This window comes from Mytilus trossulus, chromosome 5, assembly GCF_036588685.1.
Source record: "Mytilus trossulus isolate FHL-02 chromosome 5, PNRI_Mtr1.1.1.hap1, whole genome shotgun sequence".
NCBI lineage: Eukaryota > Metazoa > Mollusca > Bivalvia > Mytilida > Mytilidae > Mytilus > Mytilus trossulus.
The window spans coordinates 77,875,925-77,900,855 of NC_086377.1; the positions used below are offsets into that span (position 1 = coordinate 77,875,925).

At 32.9% G+C, this 24,931-nt stretch overlaps 1 protein-coding gene across 1 annotated transcript in view; it reads left to right on the top strand.

The window, feature by feature from the left end:
- Positions 1–201: 201 nt before the first annotated feature.
- Positions 202–24,931, top strand: part of LOC134718328 (ankyrin repeat domain-containing protein 50-like) — a 33,602-nt gene continuing 8,872 nt past the window's right edge. Inside the window, exons 1-8 of the mRNA XM_063580823.1 lie at positions 202–318; positions 2,427–2,528; positions 3,362–3,460; positions 4,254–4,352; positions 5,143–5,241; positions 5,589–5,861; positions 16,820–16,921; positions 23,711–23,800. Of these exons, the coding sequence (XP_063436893.1) occupies positions 202–318; positions 2,427–2,528; positions 3,362–3,460; positions 4,254–4,352; positions 5,143–5,241; positions 5,589–5,861; positions 16,820–16,921; positions 23,711–23,800 (981 nt within the window). The remainder of the gene's footprint in view (positions 319–2,426; positions 2,529–3,361; positions 3,461–4,253; positions 4,353–5,142; positions 5,242–5,588; positions 5,862–16,819; positions 16,922–23,710; positions 23,801–24,931) is intronic.

The window sequence follows — 24,931 nt, forward strand, 5'->3', positions numbered from 1 at the left end:
TGTTTAACCTGACAGTTCTGATGGAAGTTCTGACATCTCACATTAAAACATGTTGTTTATTTGTTGTTTATGTTGAATATAAATAAAAGTGTGACTGGTCATTTTATTCAGTGTTGACCACTGATTCATGTGATATATATTTTGTTTATATTTATTACACAACATTGTCCAGTTTATGACACAAGTTTTGATATCTGTTATATGTTGATATTACAGAATGGATGGACACCATTAATGTTGGCGGCTAGGAGAGGACACCTGGAGGTCGTGACTTACCTGGTCACTCACGGCAGTCAGTTAGAGGCTACAGACACCATGGTAATGATAGATATAATCACCTTACTCTGACCAAACATCACTTTATACAGAATCTACACAAAATCATGTTGTTAATCAGACAAGTTTAATGGACAACAAATATTTGTTAGAATTATATAAAGTGGGGTCTCATTTTATTCGTAGCACAGAACTGAATCAGATAGTTGAGGTTTTATTTTGTTTCCTGACGAAAAAATAATTTTGTAAACATCTGATTTTAATGAGAAGTTGATGAGAACAAGTTGTGTTATCATCTGAAGTCAGATAATGTTAATTCTACAGATTTAATGTAAAATGCCTTTTAAAAATAACAAATACTTGACAGAATTATATAAAGTGGGGTCTTATTTTTCTTGTCTCTTCGTACTGAATCAGAAAATATTACTCGTTTTAATGTTTCTTGAATTTTTTTTTTTAAACTGTTGATCATTCTACGTAATCATTGTTAATCAGACGGGTTTAATGGACAACAAATATTTGATAGAATTATATAAAGTGGGGTCTCATTTTAATTGTCTTGTCCAGCTGAGTCTATTGATATAAATATTGTTTATGTTTCTAGAAAAAAAGTTTTTTTTTTAACCTGACAGTTCTGATTGAAGTTCTAACATCTCACAATAAAACATGTTGTTTATTTGTTGTTTATGTAGAACAGAGATGGGTCCGATTACTTTCAATGAAATTGATTAAATTACAATTACTTTGTCATATGTACGATTAAATTAAATTAACGATTACATCATTTCTGAAAGTGTCTGATTAAATTAATGATTACATTGGCAAAGTAATCATGATTACATCTGATTACAATGAATAAAAAAAACACATTTTAAATGATGTGAATGAATTAACGTTTAATATATAACTATAGCACTTTTTCCAAAGGATTTTGTTTTGTATATTATAAAATGACAACATCAAATTACATCTATTTAATAAACCACAAAAGTTCACTACAAACATACATACATGTGTGCATGAACATTGTGTCACCCATTACACTTTATCATAATTTATCTCTGAATTATTTTGACTTCAATTGAATCTGGCTTTATAAAGAGTTTGCTGTTTGTCTTCTAACCTCTACCAGACTTTGCATGTATTTCAAGGTGCAGTCTATGAAAGTTAAAATTTGGATGAAATAAAGTTACCAGATAAAAACTATGTAAAGTTTTAATAGAATTCTTTTAACAAATTATTAACAAAATAAAATACTATAAATCAATGCATTTCACATGTCCAGTCCAAGTACATACTAAAATTTACTTATTTTAAGCAAGATATTTGTCCAATTTTTAATTAAGTTTGTGCTAATTAGATAAATTTTCACATGTCTGATTAATCTTTTTTCATATATTGTCCTACAGCTACATTATGTATACTCAATTGGTAATTGCATTAAAAACAAACCTTAATTGGTTTCCTACCTGTCAATTCAGAGTTGACAAAAATCACAATATTAACAAAAGATTATAATTCAGGGTTTAAGAAAAGTATAATACCACTTAAATATGATAGTTTTTAATCAAATATATATGTACGTCTTTAAATTGTGAATATATGTACAATATCTTTTTCTAGAGACATAACATTGTATGACATGTCTCTTCTTAGGCTTATTATGACTTTTAAATACTGTAACAGTTTATTTCTTACTGAAGTATACAATCAATTATAAACATGCTTTAAAAAGTAAACCAAACTATCTTAACTTGTTGAATATTCATTCAATAAGAAGAAAAAAAAGGTTCATTTATTGACCACAGTTCAAGATTTTTTTCATTGTAATCAGAATGTAATCATAAAGTAATCAGGATTACAGGGCATTTTGAAAAGTTATTGATTAAAATTAAATTACATGTAATCAGATTTTTGGCTGATTAATGATTACAATGATTACTTTGAAAATTGTAATCAATTACAGCTGATTAACGATTACAATTACAATTACCCCAAGTCTGATGTAGAATATAAATAAAAGTGTGACTGGTCATTTTATTCAGTTTTGACCACTGATTCATGTGATATATATTTTGTTTGTATTTATTACACAACATTGTCCAGTTTATGACACAAGTTTTGATATCTGTTATATGTTGATATTACAGGGGCGAAGGACACCATTAATGTTGGCCGCTGAGTGGGGACACCTGGAGGTGGTGACTTACCTGGTCACTCAGGGCGGTCAGTTAGACGCTACAGACACCAGAGTAATGATAGATATAATCACCTTAATCTGAACAAACATCACTTTCTACAGAATCTACACAAAATCATGTTGTTAATCAGACAGGTTTAATGGACAACAAATATTTGTTAGGATTATATAAAGTGGGGTCTCATTTTATTCGTAACACAGAACTGAATCAGATAGTTAAGGTTTTATTTTGTTTCCTGATGAAAAGTTATTTTGTAAACATCTGATTTTAATGAGAAGTTGATGAGAACAAGTTGTGTTAACATCTTTAGTCAGATAATGTTAATTCTACAGATTTAATGTAAAACATCTTTTAAAAATAACAAATACATGACAGAATTATATAAAGTGGGGTCTTATTTTTCTTGTCTCTTCGTACTGAATCAGAAAATACAACTCGTTTTGATGTTTCTTGAAAAAAATATTTTTTTTAAAAACTGTTGATCATTCTACGTAATCATTGTTAATCAGACAGATTTAATGGACAACAAATATTTGATAGAATTATATAAAGTGGGATCTCATTTTAAATGTCTTGTCCAGCTGAGTCCATTGATATAAATATTGTTTATGTTTCTTAGAAGACAGTTTTTTTTTTACCTGACAGTTCTGATGGAAGTTCTGACATCTCACAATAAAACATGTAAACATCTGATTTTAATGAGAAGTTGATGAGAACAAGTTGTGTTAACTTTGTTTATGTAGAATATAAATAAAATTGTGACTGGTCATTTTATTCAGTTTTGACCACTGATTCATGTGATATATATTTTGTTTATATTTATTACACAACATTGTCCAGTTTATGACACAAGTTTTGATGTCTGTTATATGTTGATATTACAGGCAGGAAGGACACCATTAATGTTGGCGGCTGTGAGAGGACACCTGGAGGTGGTGACTTACCTTGTCACTCACGGCAGTCAGTTAGACGCTACATCCAAGGTAATGATAGATATAATCACCTTACTCTGACCAAACATCACTTTATACAGAATCTACACAAAATCATGTTGTTAATCAGACAGGTTTAATGGACAACAAATATTTGATAGAATTATATAAAGTGGGGTCTCATTTTATTCGTAACACAGAACTGAATCAGATAGTTATGGTTTTATTTTGTTTCCTGAAGAAAATTTTTTTTTGTAAACATCTGATTTTAATGAGAAGTTGAAGAGAACAAGTTGTGTTAACATCTTTAGTCAGATAATGTTAATTCTATAGATTTAATGTAAAACATCTTTTAAAAATAACAAATACTCGACAGAATTATATAAAGTGGGGTCTTATTTTTCTTGTCTCTTCGTACTGAATCAGAAAATATAACTCGTTTTAATGTTTCTTGAAAAAAAGTTGTTTTTTTTTAACTTTGATCATTCTACGTAATCATTGTTAATCATACAGATTTAATGGACAACAAATATTTAATAGAATTATATAAAGTGGGGTCTCATTTTAATTGTCTTGTCCAACTGAGTCCATTGATATAAATATGCTTTATGTTTCTAGAAAAAAGTTATTTTTAACCTGACAGTTCTGATGGAAGTTCTGACATCTCACAATAAAACATGTTGTTTATTTGTTGTTTATGTAGAATATAAATACAAGTGTGACTGGTCATTTTATTCAGTTTTGACCACTGATTCATGTGATATATATTTTGTTTATATTTATTACACAACATTGTCCAGTTTATGACACAAGTTTTGATGTCTGTTATATGTTGATATTACAGTGGGGAAGGACACCATTAATGTTGGCGGCTGTGGAAGGACACCTGGAAGTGGTGACTTACCTGGTCACTCACGGCAGTCAGTTAGACGCTACAGACGTGGTAATGATAGATATAATGACCTTACTCTGACCAAACATCACTTTATACAGAATCTACACAAAATCATGTTGTTAATCAGACAGGTTTAATGGACAACAAATATTTGTTAAAATTATATAAAGTGGGGTCTCATTTTATTCGTAACACAGAACTGAATCAGATAGTTGAGGTTTTATTTTGTTTCTTGAAAAAAATATATTTTGTAAACATCTGATTTTAATGAGAAGTTGATGAGAACGAGTTGTGTAAACATCTTTAGTCAGATAATGTTAATTCTACAGATTTAATGTAAAATGCCTTTTAAAAATAAGAAATACTTGACAGAATTTTATAAAGTGGGGTCTTATTTTTCTTGTCTCTTCGTACTGAATCAGAAAATATTACTCGTTTTAATGTTTCTTGAAAAAAAGTTTTTTTTTTCCCTTTTGTCATTCTTAATCATTGTTAATTGGACAGGTTCAATGGACAACAAATAATTGACAGAATTATATAAAGTGGGGTCTCATTTTAATTGTCTTGTCCAGCTGAGTCCATTGATATAAATATTGTTTATGTTTCTAGAAAGAAGGTTTTTTTTTTAACCTGACATTTCTAATGGAAGTTCTGACATCTCACAATAAAACATGTTGTTTATTTGTTGTTTATGTAGAATATAAATAAAAGTGTGACTGGTCATTTTATTCACTTTTGACCACTGATTCATGTGATATTTATTTTGTTTATATTTATTTCACAACATTGTCCAGTTTATGACACAAGTTTTGATGTCTGTTATATATTGATATTACAGGGAGGAATCACACCATTAATGTTGGCGGCTGAGGGAGGACACCTGGAGGTAGTGACTTACCTAGTCACTCAGGGCAGTCAGTTAGACGCTACATCCAAGGTAATGATAGATATAATCACCTTACTCTGACTAAACATCATTTTATACAGAATCTACACAAAACCATGTTGTTAATCAGACAGGTTTAATGAACAACAAATATTTGTTAGAATTATATAAAGTGGGGCCTCATTTTATTCGTAACACAGAACTGAATCAGATAGTTTAGGTTTTATTTTGTTTCCTGACGAAAAATTATTTTGTAAACATCTGATTTTAATGAGAAGTTGATGAAAACAAGTTGTGTAAACATCTTTAGTCAGATAATGTTAATTCTACAGATCTAATGTTAAACATCTTAACTTCGAAAAGTTGGAATAAGTGGCAAATTTCTGTCTGCTCTACAGTCCTTATATGAGAATGTTACATGTAAAGTTCGTGTCAATGATAGACATACACCATGGTTTAATGTGGACTGCGGAGTAAAGCAAGGCTGTTTATTGTCTCCCACATTATTTGCCGCCTACATCAACGACCTTGCTAAACGTATCAATAATCTAAATTGTGGTGTTTGCTTCGATGATACTGTGCTGAGTATACTTTTATATGCAGATGACATTGCACTGATTGCTCCGGACGAGGAAAGTCTCCAGAAGATGTTAGATACTGTTACTGGTGCCGTGAATGGAAAATTGATATAAACCCTATCAAAAGCAACGTTATCCATTTCAGGAATAAACCCTTCAGTCGATCGGACTTCCCATTCAAATGTTCCGACTTGGATATTGAGTACACTTCTTCGTACAAATACTTGGGCATATGGTTCGATGAGCATTTGACTATGGACAAAGCAGTTAAAGAACTTTCGAAGTCAGCTAGCAGGGCACTAGGCGCGCTATATGGAAAGTTCATTAGTGCTGGTGGAATGACTCACAGTGTATACACAAAATTATATCCACTATTGTAGAACCCGTTTTATTCTACGGAGCAGGCATTTGGGGAACTAAAACATTTTCAGTGATTAATTCGATTCAGAATAAAGCATCCAAGTTTTTCTTGTCAGCAGGCAAATATACATCAAATACCGCCGTCAGAGGTGACATTGGATGGTCTTTGTGTTTTACCAAACCGCGTATTGCTTGTATTCGTTTGATGTGTCGAATAAGTAGATCAGACGATGTCCGTATTACCCTTAAGATATCAGCATGGATTGCAAATAGGCGTAAGGGATGGTACTACCAAGTTAGCAAAATGATACAAAAGATTAATGCTACGGACATAGTGAACGATAATATCATTACGACAAAATCTGCGATGAGAACAATTTATGAGCGCGTAATTATTGTAGACAACGACGAATTTGTAAGCGAACTTTTTAATGACAAGAACAATCCAAACGGCAATAAACTACGTACATATAGACATACAAAGAAAAAGTAGAAACAGAAAAATATTTGAAACTTCAGTTGCCAAGATCGGTCCAACGAGTTGTTGTCCTGTTCCGAAGTGGATCGCTTCCGTTGGCAATCGAGACAGGCCGATACGCACGACCGCAAATACCAGTTAATGAAAGAAGTTGTAAAGTCTGTCCGAATGACGTCTTAGAAAACGAGAAACACTCTTTAATGAACTGCACTATGTATGATGACTTAAGATATAATTTATTTTCTCGAGCCAAAAACTTTATAGAAAACTTTGATACTCTTGATATTGACGGTCAATTTATCAGTCTTATGAAATGTAAAGAAATACAATCCTCATTATCATACGCACTTTTCAATTTTTATTGGAGAAGGAAGAAATTTATTTGAATATTAACATATATTTTTCATAGTTATATTTTTAAATTCTTTTTACTATCATTTTTATTATTGTTACTTTTAAGTACAGATATTTTTTAGCTAGATCACTTACTTATATCATCACATTTTAAATTATTTTTGTTTCCCTAGAAATATATATATATATATTTTTTCTCTTTCTTTTTGTCAGTTTTTATTTAAATAAGTGTATCCGGTTTTTGGCAAAACCTTTTAAACATTGCTTATGTTTTTATCTGTAATCTCTTTATTAATATAGTCTATCTAATATTAATTGATACTTTTACTAGTAAAGATTTTTAAAAACAGCCTACTTAATGTGATAAACCAGTAATTATTTTTGAATTTTATAAAGAAATGCTCATTTTATTTTTTATATAAATGTACAGTTGTCTGTTGTGTTTTAAAGTGTCTCATCAGTCTATTCTAAGGCTGGATATTTGATCTTTGTTTGTATTATGAATTGTTGTATATATATATTGTCTGATCAAATATGTGACACTATAATAAACTAATTATTTATTTATTTATTTTACAAGATTGATCGTTTATATAAATATACAGTGTTAATTTCCATTGTTTAACCCAAGCGTTGTATATTTTAAATAAATAAATTGAATGAAAACAACAGTTACTAATTTGCATTGGGATTAAAAATTCGATATGTATCACTACTTTCTTTTGTTTACAACTCTGTCTTGTATTGCTCTGGTCGTACTGTTTCAAATATTCAATTTCATTACTGTATCATGTGTTTTCATAACTTTACCATAGTACTATCATATCTAATGTCTAATCTTACCGTTTTAATTTATTGACATAACTGCACGGCTCGATTCTCAATTAACAGTGGTAAGATAATCGTTGCAAAGAATCCTGCTCAAACTTTAGTGAAAGTCTGATTTAACTTTGCATTGTTGCGAGAGTTTATCATGTTTATATTCTTTGTTGAAGGCAATTGTAGTGACCTGCAATACAAGTACCATTAAATAGAGTTTAGTTATATGTCTTGTGTTTCTGTCTCTGCCCTAGGTTTTCTATATTTTGCATGTATAGTGCATCATGACATAAGACATTGTTACGTGTACCATGATGAGCTATCGTGCAAGACTGCTGTGTGTATTTTTTACATGGAACGTTTGATCAGACTTTGACTTTTTGACTCCTGACCTACATGTATGCACGTTGGATGTGTCATCATGTTGCATTGTGTTCCTCGGTATATTACCTTAATCTCAAAATATAATTTTCAATTGACATTGCTTCTGAATATGTGGCATGTAGATGTATTGTCATAAGATAATGAGTCTTTTGGCACGAGAAACTTTATGTGAGCTTGACCTTTGCCCTCAATGTAAAACTTGTATATTTTGTTTGAATTAAATGGAGAATTAACTGTATGATTGTAACTCATACCACATCTTCTTAGATATATTAGATATATAGATATATTGTTAGTTTTGTGTACCACGATAACCCATTTCTCAAAATCAGCTTTGTGGTTTTTTTTACAAGGATCTCTTGACTTTGACTATGACTTTTTGACTCTTGACCTTTGATGATTGGATGCGACTCTGTGCCAATGGGATGATTACCTTGACGTCAAGTCAGGAGTCTCTAGTTTTTGTTAGTCTTGTATGTTTTTAATTGTAAGTTTATTTTATGATTTGGAGTTTGAACTGGTACACATTTTGTTAAGGGCCATCTGAAGCCAGCCTCTGGGCGAGGGATTTTCTCGCTTTGTTGAAGACCCTTTGCCTTTCACTGCATGCTTTCTGCGATTTTGACATGGTTACTGTCTCATTTACACATTCCAAATTTCCATTCTCAATTTTTAAGAATGTTTTGGTTCAGATGAAACTAAATCCTTTAATTTCTGTGAATATCGAGTAGGAAAATTTACTGCTTCAGTAACATCGTGTGCTGCCAGTTGTGATAGATAATGCAAAAAGTTTCAATCATTTTACCTTAGATTTCATTTCATGGAAATGTAGGTATGATGAGTCAGCTTTTACATCATAAAAATTCACACAGAAGGTATACGCATGTCAATAAACTGAACTCAATGCTAAGAACCTTTAAAGTACACTTAGACAGAGAGCTCAATCTAGTGAAACACTTTGTTTAGTTGGTCACATTTAACTTGAAATATCACTGTCTGTTACCAATCTGCACAGAGATCCTGAAAAAAAATGTACAAGTTAAGTCTGTTAAAAGAAGAATCCAATGGAAGTAAATAAGCTGATTACTGACATAAATAGAGAATATGTCTATTAACCACAGATGCCCCTGCTTGTGAAAAAATGAGTAAACTTCCACATATAGATGCAGGATTCGCGTAATTTTGACCGTTTTGTGATCATAAGCATTGTGAATAAGTTTCAAAACTTTTGGTTGAGGCAAATTAAAGTTAAAGAACGGAAACAATAGATTTAGCAGTGTTCCTATCTCAAGGCTCCGGGTTGACACTTGAATCATTGGTACTGTCATGGTGTGTTATTTGGCTTAAATTTGTGTTTGTGTTATTTTGGATAAAAAAATGTTTTATTTTATGAAAGAAAATTTAATGTTTGTATTTTGTAAAAGTTTTAATTAATCTGTTTAATTAATTTTACCTATGCTGTGGCATTAGTACTCGAAATGTCACAGTTTGCTCAAAGCACTTAATTTTGAAAGACTAATTGTAATTAGCATATGTCACTTGGAAAGTTTACGTTTTTTATCAAAGCTGTAATCAAAACATTATAGGATTAGGCTTTGTTAATTAATGTCTATTTTTTGTTAATGAGAGTAATATTTACATGTCGAGTCATATTGATTTATATTTGGTTTTAATATAAATAGCGTTGTAAAATTTAGGAAAATCAGTCACCTTTCGGAAACCTAACCTTTCACTACTAAAGTCTATTATACTGGATCTGTAAGACTGTCGATCAGTCTACTAGTTGACTTTGTAGTGTTTAGACAAAAATGTATTTTTGACTCACCTTTTATTTTTGGGAATTTTAAGATAGCAGTCGGTGTTTCGGCAGCGTAACCTCACACTACTCATGTCATTATACTGGCCCTTTAAGACTGTCTACCAGTCTAGCAGTTGACTGTGTAGTGTGAGACAAAATTTATCTCTGACTCATAATTTAACTTTGGAAATACTTTTTAAAGATTGTTTTATTTTTGAAACTTTTATATTTTGAAATTGAGATTAAGTAAGTAAGTATGATTTAGTAATTTTGGCATTTAGTTTATATCTTACATTTTAAGGAGAAATAACTTTACTTTGGATTTGATATTTAGTTTTGATACTTGGTACTTTAATTAGATTATTATTATTATTTGGAATTGTTTACTAATTGATTTGTTATCATCATTCGTTTAAATTGTTACAGTTATTAAATTATGAAAACCTTCTTTGCGTTTTAGCTATGCCTATCAGAACATTAAGTCTAGCGATAGACTGACCCCCTGTCCCTTGGTTCAAGCACAAACGAGTTAGCTCCCCCTTATCTAACAGTGCTCTGGAGGAACCTTGGTGACAGATATGGCGGAGTTGACCTGAGGCATGATACAAAAGAGATTCTGAAACTGCATAGCTAGAATGTAGGTTGGCAAAATTCATTCAAAATTATTTAAAACTTAAAATTTCAAAATTGAGACAACAGCAGGAGAGACTATGAGAGGAAGAGAGAACCAGTAGCAGGAGAGACAAGTTGCAGATTAAACAACACATAACTAAAAGATAAGTACATCTTGCCTATTATAATACACTTTAATAACTTTTAAGTGAAAAGTATAGATGTATGTTGATTCTTGGTGTGAATCTGTTAACTTTAAATAAATATTTGTTTGTGCAAAAACTTTACAGGAGTTAAAATTCAGTTCAGGAAAAACTGTACTTGTGCAAATAACTTTATACGATCTGGAAATTTGACTCATAGTAGAGAGAATTTAACATTTAGTTCAGGAGAGATTTTATTTGCGTTATTAATAGAATATGATGAGTAACTTAAGGTAGAGAATAGAACATAAACAATATACTGACAAAAATACTTTAAGTTTCAGTTTGGTAATTGGAATAGAAATATCATCATGGGTAGAAAAAGGATTTCAAAAGGATGGTGCTGCCAAAAAGACAGATGTGCCAGGCTATCCAGTGTAATACCAGGAACAGCGGGTTTCCAGTTTACTACAACCGTGGAGAGGAGCTTTGTGTAGATTGGACTGGAGAATCATAGAGTGAGCTGTTTATTTGACAGTAGACCATCTTGGAGCTGTATCGGTCGACGTCAGTTGCGTCATCTAGGCGCCACTGCAGCAGTGCACGGATCAACGAGCAAGGATGCAATAGGTGTCCTTCGACAGGTGTTTGCAATAATCGGAGGAAAAGTGCTTTAACTTTTGGACATCTTACCAGAAATAATTTTGACCATTACTTGCTAGAGCTTATTTATAGGATTGAACTTTTGTGAAACAACAAAGCAAAAACAGTTTACAAGAACAGAACTTTGACATTATCAACTCAGATCATTTAGAAATTTGTGAATATCATGATGGTGCTTATTATGTAATACCATAGCAACCTTCCAAGACAGCAGGATTTAGAAAAACAATCAGTTTCTATCTTTATTTTTTTGTGGTTCTAGGAATTAGTAGGAGTGCACGCCTGTTGGTTCTTTTCACTACATCAATTTGAATTTTGGATTACTAGAATGTTATTTTATTTTTCATCTGTTAAACACATGGAATATAGGTTGCTGGGAGCTAGCAAGTTGAAATACATAGTTGTTGCTATATATTATAAGTATATATTTTGGCGCCAGGTTATATATAGTTTATTGGAGTGTATAAAGACTATTTTTAAGATGTTAATATGTGAATGTATATATCATGTTTGGGGACAAACATATTGGAGTAGGGGGGAATATGTCATGGTGTGTTATTTGGCTTAAATTTGTGTTAGTGTTATTTTGGATAAAAATATGTTTTATTTTATGAAAGAAAATTTAATGTTTGTATTTTGTAAAAGTTTTAATTAATCTGTTTAATTAATTTTACCTATGCTGTGGCATAAGTACTCGAAATGTCACAGTTTGCTCAAAGCACTTTATTTTGAAAGACTAATTGTAATTAGCATACATGTCACTAGGATTAGGCTTTGTTAATTGAATTCTGTTTTTACTTATGAGAGTAATATTAACATCTCATGTCATGTTGAGTTAATCTGTGTTTTAGTATAAATAGCATTGTGAAATTTAGGAAAATCAGTCACCTTTCGGAAACCTAACCTTGCACTGCTAAAGTCTGTTATACTGGGTCTGTAGGACTGTCGATCAGTCTCCCAGTTGACTTTGTAGTGTTTAGACAGAAATGGATTTTTTGACTCACCTTTTATTTTTGGGAATTTTAAGATAGCAGTCGGTGTTTCGGCAGCGTAACCTCACACTACTCATGTCATTATACTGGCCCTTTAAGACTGTCTACCAGTCTACCAGTTGACTGTGTAGTGTGAGACAAAATTTATCTCTGACTCATAATTTAACTTTGGAAATACTTTTTAAAGATTGTTTTATTTTTGAAACTTTTATATTTTGAAATTGAGATTAAGTACATTTTATGATTTAGTAATTTTGGCATTTAGTTTATATCTTACATTTAAGGAGAAATAGTTTTTACTTTGGAATTTATATTTAGATTTGATACTTTGTACTTGATTTAGATTATTATTATTATTTGGAATTGTTTACTAATTGATTTGTTATCATCATTCGTTTAAATTTTACAGTAATTAAATTATGAAAACCTTCCTTGCGTTTTAGCTATGCCTATCAGAACATTAAGTCTAGCGATAGACTGACCCCCTGTCCCTTGGTTCCAGCACATACGAGTTAGCTCCCCCTTATCTAACAGTGCTCTTGAGTGAACCTTGGTGACAGTACTCGTACCACAACTTTTAACATCTAAAAACTCATGAACAGTGACGCCATCGGGACCCAATATCGAACTTAATAGATCTGTGTTATGGGGTAATGTTAATCGCGTATAAGGTTCCTAACATTTGATTGAGTCAGATTTATTTAAGAGAAAGGAAACGAAAGAGTCAGCACTTCTTATGTTTTTAAAGGGACATGATAACTCTTGAACGGTAAAAGTGACACTTAAACATTTCAAATTTGATTTTGTGTTGAGGTGGGGATCATGTTCGGTCTGTATGTGCCTGTGGTAAGTAGGGAGCCTGTGATTCAATGAATGTCGTTTTTATGTGTTACATACTTGTGTTTCGTTCAATTTTTGTACATAAATTTGTTCGTTTATTTTCTCGTTTGAATATTGTTTTACAATGTCATTTCAGTGCCTTTAATTGCTGACTATATGCGGTACTGACTTTGCTCATTGTTGAAAGCTGTATATGACCTATAGATGTTAGTGCTTGTGTCATCTGGTCTTTTGTGGAGAGTTATCATTGTCACTCATGCCACATAAGGTGGAGGGTTGGGATCCCGCTAACATGTTTAACCCCGCCTTATTTTATATGCACGTGCCTATCTTGTTTTTCGTTTATTTTTTGTAAATGAATTAGACCGTTTGTTTTCTTGTTTGAAGTGTTTTACATTGTCATGTCGGTGCCTTTAATAGCTGACGTTGCCGTATAAATCTTTCTCATTGTTGAAGACTGTGTAATGACCTAGGCTACATTGTATAATTGTTAATTTCTGTGTCATTTAGTCTCTTGTGGAGAGTTCTCATTGACACTCATGCACCACCTTCTTTTATATTTTGTGTATAATTTTTGTAGTGTTTGGTTGAGGCAAATTCTAATATGACGTGCTTCTTTAGCTTTGTAAAGAAACCATACTTTATTATCCAATAAAATTAGTTTGCACATGCGTATATTGACTACGGCAGAAAAATGAATTTCGTCAAAATGGTATGCATTTAATGTATTTCCTTAAATTAAAACACTTTCAAACACTAAAATGATACACATTTTGTTACTAATACTTTAACAATGACAACAATGTGTTACAATTTGTAATTGAAAATAGTTGACCTAGATACAGCAACGTCCATGTTGGCTGTTCTAACTTCAAAACCCCTCCCCCTAAAAACACGTTTCATCTCTCCTGTTAAAAAGGCATGTCATTGTATATTAATTTCATTGAAACATATGTTCCGACGATAAAATATAAAATAAAAAATAGGTTACTATTACTGTTGTACTGAAATGACAAAATTGTTTCATATTTCTGATAAAATGGATTGACCCTAGCAGGGAATCGAACCCCATTCTCCTATAAAACAAATAGGCGTAATTACCAATATACCACCAAGGTTTCCAATCCATTTTACAAACGCAACAAGATTGTCACCCAGTATTAATTTTAATCTCATGTATAAATACAGCATTTGAAATCGTCAGATGCACAAAGGCGTGCCCTCTGATCAACTTTAAAAGGTGTAGCCACCGCAAGTATAAATGGATTTCTGTCAAAGGGCCCCTCCTGCCAAGTCTCGAATGTCAGCACAACTTTATCAAGAAATCCTCTATCAGATATGAACATATTTACCAATGCTACCATATTAACCGGCGGAATATTTACGATTAATTTAGTAAACAAAGACATACCCGATTCTCCTTGTGCGTCCACCGCCATTGACGACTGACTTGAAAATGTGCGTATCAGAAATTGACCTCAAAGGAAAAGACTGTTGAAATATAACTTTTCTGTTATATTGTGACACAAATATTGTTTTAGTTAATAAATTAATTTATTAATATCTGTTTCAATTTTGAATTTTAGAAATTTATACAACTTTGCCAAATTAAACTGGTATGAACTAGTTGGATAAAAATCGACAGGAAGGTTGATGGAAGAGCCTACACAAATACCGTACACTTTATACACAGCGAACATAGGTATTACCGTAATTGTCCTAATCAGAATCGAAATAATTGATGCCAGCTATACTTTATTGTAGTTTTAACATGGGTAGGCATTATATTCGTGTTATTTTAGCCCTCGCTATCGCTCTGGCAAAAATAATCACGAATATAATGCCTACCCATGTTAAAACTACAATAAAGTATAGCTGGCATCAATTATTTCTTAACTAAAGTTAGGAGAGCGAAACCCCTGGGATGTTCGGGACAGACGGACAAGTGTAACTCTTTATGCCCCTAAATCATGGCGCCAACACAGAAGTTCTGACTATTGTGCTGGTATACACATCCCATTAGCACTGTCATTAACACATGTACACATAATTTTATTATAAAAATATTCAATCTTAATTTTGATTTCTTTATTTTTGGCCGAATGATTATATGCATGCCCTTCACAATGACTGAATGAGTATCAAATTTGACAAATTTATTGTACATAATTATACATTTTATTATATTTTATAACTTTTTTCCCAACTAATTAAAGCTTACCAACTTATTGATCATCACTTTCCTTTATATGTGTTTTAACATTCTGTTTTGAACAAAAAGATTTGTTACATACTATACTTCACATGTATTTCTTTCAAATCTGACATCAGTCGAACTTGATAATAAATGTGCAATCAAATATATATGCAAGTCGTCAACTGGTCAAGTGGCTAGATGCCCATATCGTTAGCAATATAAACAACATTGGGTGGTTTTAAAACTTCAAGCATAGGCAGATCCAATGGGGGAGACGCCCCCCTTTCATTTCATGGGAAAAATTTGATTGATTATATAGGGAATCATTGAAGCATGACTGGAGCGGGATCCCCTTAGGAAAAGTTCTGGATCCGCCACTGTCTAGACATATTTACGTAAATAAGGGATGAGTAGAGGAAAAAAATGAAAACAAAACGACTGAATCAAATAAAAGGATGTTCGATGTACTGTATACTTCGGTTTGTTTTAAAAATCTATACGATGCTTTATTTTTATCTAGTTTCCTTATCAAAATAATTAAAATGAGAAGATAAATATCTTATAGCTTCCTTACTGTCGATGCTTAAATGATTAATGTTATAAAATAATTTTAGCGTCTTTGACCTACTTTATCTTTTTATTCGGAGACTTGCGGTTATCTTCTGTTATGTTCAACGGGAACATTAGAATGATCTATAATAGAACCCAGATCGAACCAAGAAATTGGGTTGCATAAACCAAACAACCCGGATGTTGAACCAGTTACCATGGTTCCGAACCAAAGAACCAAGGTTCCGAACCAGAAAACCCAGATGGAACCAAGGTTTTGAACCAGAGTGCCCGGATATAACCTAATTGCATTCGGAATTCTCATGATTTTTTATACCTACAATGTATTTTCCAAATCATTTATTTATTTAGTATATTTATATATAATTATTATTTAAAAATAACAAATACTTGACAGAATTATATAAAGTGGGGTCTTATTTTTCTTGTCTCTTCGCACTGAATCAGAAAATATTACTCGTTTTAATGTTTCTTGAAAAAAAGTATTTTTTTTCAACTTTGATCATTCTACTGAATCAACATAAAATCATGTTGTTAATTATACATGTTAAATGGACAACAAATACTTGTGAATTATATAAAGTGAGGGTTGCTATTATTTGACTTGTTACACTTATATAATTAAGAGTTTACTATTTTTTTACCTGTTTTGTTTCACTGAATAAGAAAATATACATTGAATTTATATATCTTAATCTACCATTTAATAGTTTATACACTAATATAATTGGATATATTCTTACCCGATGTTATTTTTCTTACATTTGGTAAATTGTTTGACTCCTCTCATGATTTTGTTATCACACACCATTAACATGTTTATATTTTTATATTGTTATAGTATGGACACACAGCTTTACATCATGCTGCTCAGTTTGGAGGGATTGATGTAACAAAATGTTTAATAGATCAAGGATGCAGTCCTTGGGTGAAAACAAAACAGGTAACATTCAGTTTTATTCTTATTAGATAGATAGATATGTTATTCTCTAAAAACTAAAGACAAGTCAACAGAGAAAGTACAATTACAATATAAATACAAATACAATAGTTGAGAGTAAACAGCTGCAGATGAAATATAATAAAGTACAACTTTTAAGTTTATGATGAAATACCTGTATAATAAACAGGTTAAACTAAATATGAAGAAATCAGTCTGTGCGTTACTTTTACATGGAGGGACTAACCTTTTTGTTATTATACTTAATGAATGAACACAGTTTTCTTAAGGAGGCTCACGGGTATAAGATTTTCAGAAAAAAATTAAACAATAATTTTTCATTACAAATTTCATTTATTACCTTAAGGATGTACACCTCTGAGAAGCCAAACAATTCTAGAATTAAACTTTTTTTCTTAACCTGATTTTTGGGTTTATAAGACTATAAAAAAAGAATTGGTGAAGAAAAAATCATATGGTGGTGCACTTCTTTTTTTGCTACGGCCCTTTGAAAATGCCCAATTTTGATGATTTTCCCATTTTTCATCTATTTTTACCTATTTTTGGGCTATTATCGTGAAAAAAATCACAGTTCCACAATTAAACTTTTTGTCATACTTTTTATTAAGATGAAGTGGTCTAATCTGAATAAATTTTACCTAAAAAAACTATAGGTAGGTGTTAATATAAGAAAGGTTTATCATATTTTGACGCTTTTTTGTGTAAAATTTATTATGCTGTCAATTTTGTATTTTTGTGATGTTTCTCAATTATAAGAACAAAATGCATATTATTTCAATTTTTTTGTTATAAATGATTGAAAAAATACATATCTAAGAAATTTGAAAAGACCAAAATGATATGGGATGCACATGAATTTTGTAAAATCATTTTTTGTATCCCTAACACATTTTCTCAAAATTTTGGCTAAAAATACTGACTTGATTGGTCAGAAAATTTTAAAACTGGATTACTCAAAAACCATTTATAGTAGATACACAATTTTTTCACAGAGTTATGTTTGATTATAATATTTTTAAATCTCATTGATATTGTTCACTTGTATAACATTTTTTGGAAATAATTCAAGAACGAGATTTCAACGAGACTGAACGAGACTGAAAAGTCAGAAGAATACATCCTTAAGTAGTTATTACTTTATCATTATGGTACAAGAATCATTCCAAAAAAATAATTCTTGTTGGCCTCAGGTGACTTTTAAAATGTAGATATTATTGATAAAGCTCCAAATTATCTGCCTTTGGTGCAAAAATGCCATTTTTAACCGGATTTTTGTGACAAAAATGTCGGTTATTGATTTGGGGAAGAACGGCGGCTGGGCCGTTGGGCAGTCGAGTCGGGCGGCAATCAAATGTTTTCCGTGCATTAACTCATGAACCGTTCAACCAAAGCTTTTAAAATTTTAATATGTTGTTACTGACAACTAAATGAAGGTCAAGTTCAATAATGCCGATTTTGACTTTTACCGTTCAGGAGTTATGGTTCTTGAAAGATTGAAAAATGGAGTTTCCAGTCGTGTCCGTGCATTTACACATGAACTGTTCTTCCAAAGCTTCCCAAATTTTAATATGTTTTTACTGATGACAAAATGGAGGTCAAGTTCAATAATGACGATTTTGACTTTTACCGTTCAGGAGTAATGGTTCTTGAAAGATTAAAAAATGGAGTTTCCAGTCGTGTCCGTACATTTACGCATGAACTGTTCTACCAAAGCTTCCCAAATTTTAATATGTTGTTACTGATGACAAAATGGATGTCAAGTTCAATAATGACGATTTTGACTTTTACCGTTCAGGAGTTATGGTTCTTGAAAGATTGAAAAATGGAGTTTCCAGTCATGTCTGTGCATTTACGCATGAACTGTTCTTCCAAAGCTTCCCAAATTTTAATATGTTGTTACTGATGACAAAATGGAAGTCAAGTTCAATTATGAGGATTTTGACTTTTACCGTTCAGGAGTTATGGATCTTGAAAGATTGAAAAATGGTGTTTCCAGTCGTGTCCGTGCATTTTCTCATGAACCATTCAACCAAAGCTTTTGAAATTGTTATATGTTGTTACTGATGACAAAATAAAGGTCAAGTTCAATTATGAGGATTTTGACTTTTACCGTTCAGGAGTTATGGTTCTTGAAAGATTGAAAAATGGTGTTTCCAGTCGGGTCCGTGCATTTTCTCATGAACCATTCAACCAAAGCTTTTGAAATTTTTATATGTTGTTACTGATGACAAAATATAGGTCAAGTTCAATAATGATGATTTTGACTTTTACCGTTCAGGAGTAATGGTTCTTGTGATATTGCCAGGACACAAATAAATGTTAATAAATCCGGTTTGCTGTCATTGTGACAGGCTCTTGTTTGGCATTAAAATAGAAATATCTTAAATTTACGCATTGGTGACCTATATTTTTTATTGTTGTTTTCGAAAAGCTGTACATAAACTAAATAACTGTAAAATTTAAGCGATTTCTGTAATTTAGTTCTTTTTTTATTTCGATATTACAACTATTTCCCCTATTAGGTCAACAGAAAAAAGGACATTAACAAAAGTGTATACTTCTTTCGAAGGCAGATTGTGAGCGTAAATGAACGGTGACCCCATTTTTTTAAAATTAAAAAAATGATTTAGACCTGCGAGCCCCCTTAAAGCTGTTTATTTTTTGTATCATATAGATAAAATCGTCATTATTGAACTTGACCTCCATTTTGTCATCAGTAACAACATATTAAAATTTGGGAAGCTTTCGACATAGAGATAGTGATCAAGCACTTCTTAAAAACTATATTTTAGAAGGAGGAAGACCTTGATGCTTCATACTTTGTATATGGATGCCTCATGTTACGAAGTTTCTGCCAGTCACATGTCCAATGTTCTTGACCTCATTTTCATGGTTCAGTGACTACTTGAAAAAAAAAAATGTTTGTAATGTTAAATTATCTTTTATAAGTAAAAGTATAACTATATTTGGTATGTGCGTACCTTGCAAGGTCCTCATGCCCGTCAGACAGTTTTCACTTGACCTCAACCTACAAACACACCTAACACCAATCCTACATTACTGACACAACTACCATCTCATCATACTCTACCAACACACCCTACACCAATCCTACACTACTGATACAACAACCATCTCATCATACATCACCAACACACTTAACACCAATCCTACATTACTGACACAACTACCATCTCATCATACTCCACCAAAACACCTAACACCAATCCTACACTACTGATACAACTACCATCTCATCATACTCCGCCAACACACCTAACACCAATCCTACATTACTGACACAACTACCATCTCATTATACTCCACCAACACACCTAACACCTATCCTACACTACTGACACAACTACCATCTCATCATACTCCACCAACACACCTAACACCAATCCTAAATTACTGACACAACAACCATCTCATGATACTCTACCAACACACCCTACATCAATCATATACTACTAACACAACTACCATCTCATCATACTCCACCAAAACAACTAACACCAATCCTACACTACTGATACAACAACCATCTCATCATACTCCGCCAACACACCTAACACCAATCCTACATTACTGACACAACTACCATCTCATTATACTCCACCAACACACCTAACACCAATCCTACACTACTGACACAACTACCATCTTTTCATACTCCACCAACACACTTAACACCAATCTTACATTACTGACACTACAACCATCTCATCATACTCTACCAACACACCCTACACCAATCCTACACTACTGACACAACAACCATCTCATGATACTCTACCAACACACCGTACATCTATCATATACTACTGACAAAACTATCATCTCATCATACTCCAACAACACACCTAACACAAATCCAACATTACTGACACAACTACCATCTCATCACACTCCACCAACTCACCTAACACCAATCCTACATTACTGACACAACTACCATCTCATCACACTCCACCAACACACCTAACACCAATCCTACACTACTGACACAACTACCATCTCATCATACTCTGCCAATTCACCTTACACTAATCCTACACTACTGACACAACTACCATCTCATCACACTCTAACAACACACCTAACACCAATCTTACACTACTAACACAACCAATCTCATCATACTCCACCAACGCACCTAACACCAATCTTACACTACCATGACTACTGCATAACTACCATCTCATCATACATCACCAACGCACCCTACACCAATCCTACATTACTGACACTACAACCATCTCATCATACTCTACCAACACACCCTACATCAATCCTACACTACTGACACAACTACCATCTCATCATACATCACCAATACACTTAACACCAATCCTACATTACTGACACTACAGCCAATCTCATCATACTCCACCAACACACTTAACACCAATCCTACACTACTGACACAACTACCATCTCATCATACTCCACCAACACAGCTAACACCAATTCTACACTATTGACACAACAACCATTTCATCATGCTCTACCAACACATCCTACACCAATCCCACATTACTGACACAACTACCATCTCATCATACTCTAGCAACACACCTAACACCAATCCGACACTACTGACACATCTACCATCTCATCATACATCACGAATACACTTAACACCAATCCTACATTACTGACACTACAACCAATATCATCATACTCCACCAACACACTTAACACCAATCCTACACTACTGACACAACTACCATCTCATCATACTCCACCAACACAGCTAACACCAATTCTACACTATTGACACAACAACCATTTCATCATGCTCTACCAACACATCCTACACCAATCCTACATTACTGACACAACTACCATCTCATCATACTCTAGCAACACACCTAACACCAATCCTACACTACTGACACAACTACCATCTCATCATACTCCACCAACACACCTAACACCAATCTTACACTACTGACACAACCATCTCATCAACCTCTACCAACACACCCTACACCAATCCTACATTACTGACACAACTACCATCTCATCATACTTCACCACCACACCTAACACCAATCCTACATTACTGACACAACTTCCATCTCATCATTCTCCACCAACTCACCTAACACCAATCCTACATTACTGACACAACTACCATCTCATCATACTCCACCAACACACCCAACACCAATCATACACTACTGACACAACTACCATCTCATCATTCTCCACCAACACACCCTACACCAATCCTACATTACTGACACAACTGTCATCTCACATATTCCACCAACACAACTAACACCAATCTCACACTACTGACACAACTACCATCTCATCATACTCCACCAACACACCTAACATCAATCCTACATTACTGACGCAACTACCATCTCATCATACTTCACCAACACACCTAACACCAATCCTACATTACTGACACAACTACCATCTCATCATACTCCACCAACACACCTAACACCAATCCTACACTACTGACACAACTACCATCTCATCATACATCACCAACACACCTAACACCAATCCTACATTACTGACACAACTACCATCTCATCATACTCCACCAACACACCCAACACCAATCATACACTACTGACACAACTACCATCTCATCATTCTCCACCAACACACCCTACACCAATCCTACATTACTGACACAACTGTCATCTCACATATTCCACCAACACAACTAACACCAATCTCACACTACTGACACAACTACCATCTCATCATACTCCACCAACACACCTAACATCAATCCTACATTACTGACGCAACTACCATCTCATCATACTTCACCAACACACCTAACACCAATCCTACATTACTGACACAACTACCATCTCATCATACTCCACCAACACACCTAACACCAATCCTACACTACTGACACAACTACCATCTCATCATACATCACCAACACACCTAACACCAATCCTACATTACTGACACAACTGCCATCTCATCATACTCCACCAACACACCTAACACGAATCCTAAACTGCTTACAAAACTACCATCTAATCATACTCCAGCAACACATCTTACTTCCATCTAATCACATTCCACTAATGCACCTCACACCAATCATACACTATTTAACAAAACTATCATCTAATCATACTCCAACAACACACTTTACTACCATCTAATCACATTTCACCAACAGATCTTACACCAATCATACACTGTTTACAAAACTACCATCTAATCACATTCTACCAATACACCTTACACCAATTATACACTATTAACAAAACTACCATTCAATCACATTCCACCAACACACCCTACAACAATCATACACTTTTATCAAAACTACCATCTAAGCATACTGCGGCAACACATCTTACACCAATCATACACTACTAACAAAACTGCCATTTAATTATACTCCAGCAACACATCTTACACCAATCATACACTATTAACAAAACTACCATTTGATTATACTCCAGCAACACATATAACTACCATCTTATCACATTTCACCCACACACCCTACACCAATCATTCAATAATTTCTTTAACAGCAAAATCTCAAATATTATTCATTGATCTTTTTTTTTTTAATGTTACTTCATATTTGTTGTTGGTTTAGGTTCACTGGTTTTTATTTCAAGTATATATAAATAAGACAACATTCTGCATTGTATAGGTAAAATTAATGCAACAGTTACCTTTTATTTAATGCTTTACAGTTTTTGAAATAAAAGATATATATGGGTATAATTAATGAAAGATTATTTGATTGTATTTCAGGGTAAGACTCCTTATGATCTGGTAGAAATAAAAAGCTATGATGATGAAGAGGAAAAAAGGAAGAAGGAAGAAGTGATGGACTTCCTTAAGGTAAATAGTCTTGTCTTACTTTAAAAGATATTCACAGATTATAAGAGACAAAACAGACTTGGTACAAAGAAATTACAATAAATTGTTGCCTGTAGTTTTCAATGTCTTTGTAGTATTTGTTGTCAGTTAACAATGTAAGTTGACAATTCCAAGCTTGTTGCCTAATATACATGTTGGCATATGTGAAAGACAAATGTTTTAAATCTGTGTTCTCATCTGTTGGATGTCTCTTATTTTTTGTGTCATCAGCTGCAGGGGTTAAAATCAACTAGCCAGACGCCCGGGACTAGATCATTTATACCTCGGCAATTAAAATGTGTAATCCGATATGCCCAACTGACTAGTAACAAAAAATTCTTGATGTTTCCAAAATAGAAAGTGAAAAATCCCTTCATCACAATTCTATGTTAGCCAATTCGATTCAATTAAATCATCTGGGATTCCAAGAATTTGAACTGGTTTGTACAGTTCCTGTTGTACATATTTTAAAATTAGAACAAATAACTCTGGCATGTCTGGGTTGTCTGGTATCATGTGTTGATCGCAATTCTCGTACTTTAAATATCGATTTCTCATACCATGGCTTGGGGTATTGTACATTGCTTATCGTGCCGAGATTTTCAATTAATGGTATTTGGGGGTATGATGTATTGATTGGTATTGACCTGTCTTGTTGCACAGCTGTTGAGCACAAAACCATGCAACAAAATATTTCTTAATATTTTAGTATGGGAACCCCAGGAACTTCGTCAGTTTCAAAACGAAAAACGGTAGATGAAAGGAGTAACGAGGCTGAAAATTCACCCCCCGAAAATGCTAAATACGACATGGAAAAGCCGCGGAAAAAAATTAATAGTGTCCAGGACAGAAGGGCTGCTAAGTCTTTAGTCTTTAAACTTAGTTGTTTTTTTCTCTTTGAACCACACTATTATTTTATTTATTATTATTATTTTATCTGTTAAGTCAGTGTTTGTTATATCTATTTTGCGTGACTGTATTTATGCATCCCGTCATACTTTGAACGACAAAATTATTTCATGTCTACCTGTGCGAATTTCAAACGCGCAATTTTACACCAGTACCCATACCCTCCTTCCTTGATGGGTGCATTTTACATAGACAAATATAATC